The following is a 5,597-nucleotide window of genomic DNA, read 5'->3' on the forward strand; positions in this document are numbered from 1 at the left end:
TCCTTCTGAGTGTAGATATATTTTAAGCTCTTATGATCAGAAAACACCTTAAAGGTTGCTCCATAAAGATAATGCCTCCAAATCTTAAGAGCGAAAACAACTGCACCCAGCTCCAGATCATGAGTAGGGTAATTCTCCTCATATGGCTTTAGCTACATCGAAGCATAAGCTATGACTTTCCCTGCCTGCATCAAAACACAACCAAGACCATTCTTTGAAGCATCGGTATATACCTCAAAGTTCTCACATCCCTCCGGCAAAGCTAGCACAGGAGCTGTGGTCAAGCATTCCTTTAAAGTCTATTTTGGTAAATTTCTACCAATTTAGGGTTAAAGTGGTCTTAGCGTACTGTATTATGATTTGATCGATTAATGTATGTTAACCTGTATATGCAACGTAAATAAAGAACACAAACGATTTTGGTGACATTGAAAACCCGATGTGGGAAACAACCGCGGGGGGAGCCGGAATCCCACCAATATTTTCACCATAATTCGGGAGAAATACAGTTTGTACGTTTGCTGTGAATTCTAGGGTGTAGTTCTCGTATTTTCTGATGATCTCTCTTCTTTGCATTGAGGCTCTTTATATAGGGGAGCTCGATGAGCTAGGGTTTCTTGCTTTTCCTACAAGTTATTCCTAATTTGACACCGAGTAGGACTTTCCTTCTTTGGATATGGTAAGAGGTTGGACTATCACATGCTTCTTCCACGCAGATCAAAGCCTATGTCCTACGCTGTTGTGTTGATTCTGTCACCCTGGCTTCCTGACGCCCTGCGTCCCTCGGCGCTCCCAGATCTGCTGCCCCAGACCAGCCCATATCCAGATTTTGGGCCTAACAGTTTGCCCCCAATTTTCCGCGAAAGTGCAACCCTAAATATCTGAGCGGGAAATTGCAATGTATCGTTGAGTGACTTCTCGCATACTCTATTTCAATTCTCATTTTTCAAAACCCCAACTACCCTCTCCTATTTAATCTCACCCGTCCGCCTTCTTCTCTCTCATCATCATTTCAGTTTCTCAAAATCTTCAAATTTCCGTCTCCCCAAATCCCTTTTCTTCAACGTCCTTTCACTGCCAGCGCCGCCTTCTTCTGTCTTCTCAGGTACTTCTGCTTCTCTCTCCCTATCCACGTTGATTACTTGTTCGAGCACTGGATTTTCGCCAAGAGTAAGTATATTTTGCATGTCCATTCTTGATTGCTCTTGTCACTCACTGTTTCTTACTCTTTGATCTGATGCAGAACTCAAGAACCCTGAGAAATCAGAGGACGAGGATACTTCTGTTGCCAAGCTCTTTTCCATCCCTGAAGACCGTAGACTGTTCCCCCTTCTGCTCTCTGGCTTAACCGACTCCGCTACTGAAGAAACCATGTGTTCTGGTAAACACCCTTCAATCTTTAAGAACCTTTTAACCCATTGGTTTTTGATTCTGATCAATTGCGTTCTTGTGCCCCTGCAGGAAGTGCTAGACCGTCTGCCTCCGAGATCCTGATGCGCCATGCCAGGAAAAGAACTGCGGATTTCTCTAACTCCCCTGCCTCCTCAAGAAGGAGATCCTCCTCTAGGCCTGCTCCAGAACCTATCGAAGTGACCCCAATATCGCGTGCGCCTGGGTCCCCTATCCATGCTGACGAGCTGCTGCTGCGCCTTCCTGCTAACTTTGGGGATGCTGATCGGCCAACCGCTCGGCTCGCTGAAAGGTTCCTGACTCCGGCTTGCTCTAGGGCATTTGACTCGACTGCCCCCCAGGAGATGACTGACCTGGCTGCGGAACACTGCTTCCTTGTGAGTCTTCTTTCACTGTCTCCTTTCTTTCTCTGCCCCCGTGCTTTCCTGATTCACGGTCTTCTTTATTGCAGGCTCTTCAATCATCTCTCTATCTTCGCAAGATGCTGCAGAGAGCCAAGGTTGAGCGCCTGGCTTCCGTGGGGAAGAATAAGGAGCTCACAGCTACCTGTGCCAAACTGAGGGAACAGCTCCATGTGGCTCTAAAAGAGAAGGAGGCAGCTAAAGATCAGTTGGCAAGGACGCAGGAAGCTAACTGCGATCTGACTTCTGGGCTGACAAAGACGGAGGCCCGTGCTGAGGAGATGGCTGAGCTAGCCAAAAATGTGGGAGCCTACACTGCTTTCGAGGGGCGGATAGATTGCATCCGTGCTTATACCGAGGGGAGGCACACATCCTGGAATCTGGAGAAGGAGCTGGCCGAGTTTGCCCGCGCATTTCCCAATGGCATGGACCTGAGCGCCCTGTTTCCTCCTGAAGCTGAAGCTGCCAACCCGGAGCCTGATTTTACAGCCATGGATATCTCTGAAGCCATCTCTGGGACTTTGGAGGAGATCCTGGCGGGGGAGACTGGTGATGGTGCCACGACGACTCCTGAGGCTGTTCAGGCACCTACAACAGAGAAGCAGACAGAGCATGGGGAGCAGAGCAATGGTCAGGATGCAGTTGTCGAGAGGATTGACCTCTCTTAAATTTTAATTCAAATTATCTGGGGACTTGGCCCTATGTGGCGCAAGTTTGTAAAAAACTCTTTTTCATTTTTTTTGTTTCGGCTCGTTTTGTGCCTGCTGGTATACAGGTTTTAAACTCCTGATGGCGCCTGCTAAGGGTAGCAGGTGCCTTAACTTAAAGTAGTTCTGGGCCTAGGTTTTTAGGCCCTGCTTTTGTTATACTTGCGTTTTTGCCATTGATTTCTGGAGTTTTGATTCCACATAGGAATACCTAGGATGTTGACCTGGCTCCAGGTGCACAGCTCCTGTTCCTGGTGACAGTCTTTTGATAAGATATTTTACCCATGACGTAAAATACCTTATCACTAGGGTTAGCTGATTAGAGCGTACCTTCGTTGAATGTTTCTGACTAACAAGGAATGTTGCGTTTCTTGTGGTTCCAGACGTTTGAAATCCGTGCGTGCACCTTTTGATCTACGACATAGATATGGGATTACTGAGTTAACGTTAAGGTATGGGTGGTCTTAGTATGCCGTACCATGCGCGCTACCTCGGCATATGCACTCTATGTGGCTTGACTTAAGATAAACGTCTTCGTAGCCTCACATGGCAGGGGCTGGACCCTTAAAGTGTCCCTTATCTGACAAGTAACCAACATTAGTATCAAAGACTTTCTTCGTAGAAGCATTATAAAGTCCAAAGTAGTGCAAATTACCTGGTGCTATCTCATAGTGTTCCAGGGCAACACCTGGATCTAGGAAGCCACAGCCTGGCTCTTGGAAACACACTAACACCTAAAGCATATACTAACCCTCACACCCTTTTTTTTTTACTTCACGGTCTTTTGAAAGGTCCTTTGTACACTAAAGTTTTGGCACTTTGTCAGACAAAGTACCGTTTCAAGTGACGGATGTTCCAGTGTTTATCCAGGATTTGACCGTGCATGGTCATCAACCTGTATGCCCTATTCTTGATAACGCTTTCGACCTGATACGGCCCTTCCCATTTGTAGGCAAACTTGCCCGCCTTGTAGTTCTTGGTATTTTCGAATACCCTTCTTAGCACGAGGTCCCCTACTTCAAGGGTTCTGATTTTGACATTCTTGTTATATGTCCTTGCTATGGACTGTTTATACGATGTCATACGTATGTAGGAGCTTTCTCGCAGTTCATCAACTGTATCCAGGCTCCTGGCCATTTCGATCTTGTTTTGCTCTACCGTCTGACAGCCGTATCTGTGCGTGGGTACCAGAACTTCTGAGGGTATCACTGCCTCTGCTCCGTATACAAGGCTAAACGAAGTTTGGCCTATTGCCATTTTCGGTGTTGTTCTATCTGACCAGAGTACCAATGGTAGTTCATCTGCTCATTTTCCCTCCAACTCTTCCAGCCGTTTTCTGAGGTTCTCCACAATGATTTTGTTGCTGGACTCGGCTTGGTCGTTGGTTTGTAGATATCTGGAGGCTGATTTTCTTAGCGTTATGTTCCATCGTGCACAGAAGCCCTCGGTGTTATCTGATATGAACTGGGATCCATTGTCGCATATGATTTCAGATGGTATCCCAAACCTGCTTATGATGTTGCGCTTGATGAAAGAGATCACCTGTTGTTCTTTTACCTCTGTCATTGCCTTTACTTCAATCCACTTTGAGAAGTAATCGGTCATAACTAGCATATATACTCTGTTTCCTGGAGCCCTGGGCAGCTTACCCACTATGTCCATGCCCCACATCATGAATGGCCATAAAGAGATAATCGGATGCATTGGTTCTGCTGGCTGGTGGATTGCTGGAGCCGCCTTTTGACATGACTCACAGCGTTTGGCATGATTTACGGCGTCTGCGCGCATGGTGGGCCAGAAATACCCCTGTCTCAAGATTTTGTTTGACAGACTTCGCCCTCCAGCGTTGTTCCCGCATTCTCCGCTGTGCATATCTTGTAGTACCGTTTCTGGTTCCTCTTTACTTAAGCACCTGAGGCATGGTCCTGCCAATGACTTTCTGAAGAGAATATTATCAATCATGATATACCTGGAAGCTTTTATTCTGAAACTTTGTGCTTCCTTTCTGTCTTCAGGGAGTGTCCCATCCCTTAGCCAATTCAAGTATGGAACCCTCCAATCTGCATCCTGCTGTCCTACTGTGGAGACCAGAGTCCTGGCTCCCTGTGCACACTGCACGTGTACATCCTCTTTCACCGGATTCTGATCTGGCTCCTTTTGGATGGCTGGGGTCAACACATGGGTAATCGGTATGTTTGACAGTTTCGTGGGCTGGAAGGTGGATCCTAACGTGGCCAGGGCGTCTGCCTCCACGTTTTGCTCCCGCAGTACCTGAGTTATCTTGAATGTTCTAAACTTTGACTTCTGCTCTGTGGCTATCTTTAAGTAGGCTATCATCTTCGAATCACGTGCTACATATTCGTTGTTTACATGATTTACCACAAGTAAGGAGTCACTGTATACCCTCAGGTTCCTTACCTTGAGCCCTGACGCCATCTGCATCCCAAGTATAAGGGCTTCATACTCGGCTTTGTTGTTAGTTGCCTTGAACTCACACCTAATAGCTTGTACTATCATATCTCCCTTAGGAGACTGAAGGACCAAATCCACACCAGCCCCTCTTGCATTTGAGGCTCCATCAATGTATAGGGTCCATATCTCACAGTCCTGACTCCCTGTTATCGCCAGCATTCCCTCTTCTGCCTCCCCACGGGTGGCAGGGCAGAAGTCAGAGACGAAATCTGCTAGGGCTTGGGATTTATCGCCGTTCTGGGCTCGAATTGCAAGTCATACCCACTAAGATGTACTGACCATTTAGTCATTCTGCCCGAAAGTTCCGGTTTTCTCATAATAGTTTTTAGCGGGTAATTGGTTATTACATTGATGGTGTGAGATTCAAATTACGACCGCAGTTTATAGGAAGCAGTAACCAAAGCCAATGCTAGTTTTTCGAAGGAAGTGTACCTGGTCTCTGCAGGAAGCAGAGACTTGCTAATGTAATATACGGGATGCTGCACTCCTTCCTGTTCTTTGACCAAGACCGCGCTTACAGCTGCTTCCGTGACTGACAGGTACAAGAATAGTGGCTCCCCCTGCTCTGGTTTTGCGAGTAGTGGTGGCGTGCTTATGTAGCTTTTGA

At 46.9% G+C, this 5,597-nt stretch overlaps 1 protein-coding gene across 1 annotated transcript; it reads right to left on the reverse strand.

The window, feature by feature from the left end:
- Positions 1 to 3,340: 3,340 nt before the first annotated feature.
- LOC141630301 (uncharacterized) lies at positions 3,341 to 3,775 on the reverse strand. Its single transcript, XM_074443140.1, has one exon. It carries the CDS (start codon positions 3,773 to 3,775, stop codon positions 3,341 to 3,343), a length of 435 nt encoding a protein of 144 aa, XP_074299241.1.
- Positions 3,776 to 5,597: the final 1,822 nt, after the last annotated feature.

The sequence above is a fragment of the Silene latifolia genome, chromosome Y (genome assembly GCF_048544455.1).
Source record: "Silene latifolia isolate original U9 population chromosome Y, ASM4854445v1, whole genome shotgun sequence".
Lineage (NCBI taxonomy): Eukaryota > Viridiplantae > Streptophyta > Magnoliopsida > Caryophyllales > Caryophyllaceae > Silene > Silene latifolia.

Excerpts from the sequence above, each read along its gene's own strand:
- LOC141630301 (XM_074443140.1), bottom strand. The coding sequence starts at position 3,775 with ATGGCAATAGGCCAAACTTCGTTTAGCCTTGTATACGGAGCAGAGGCA.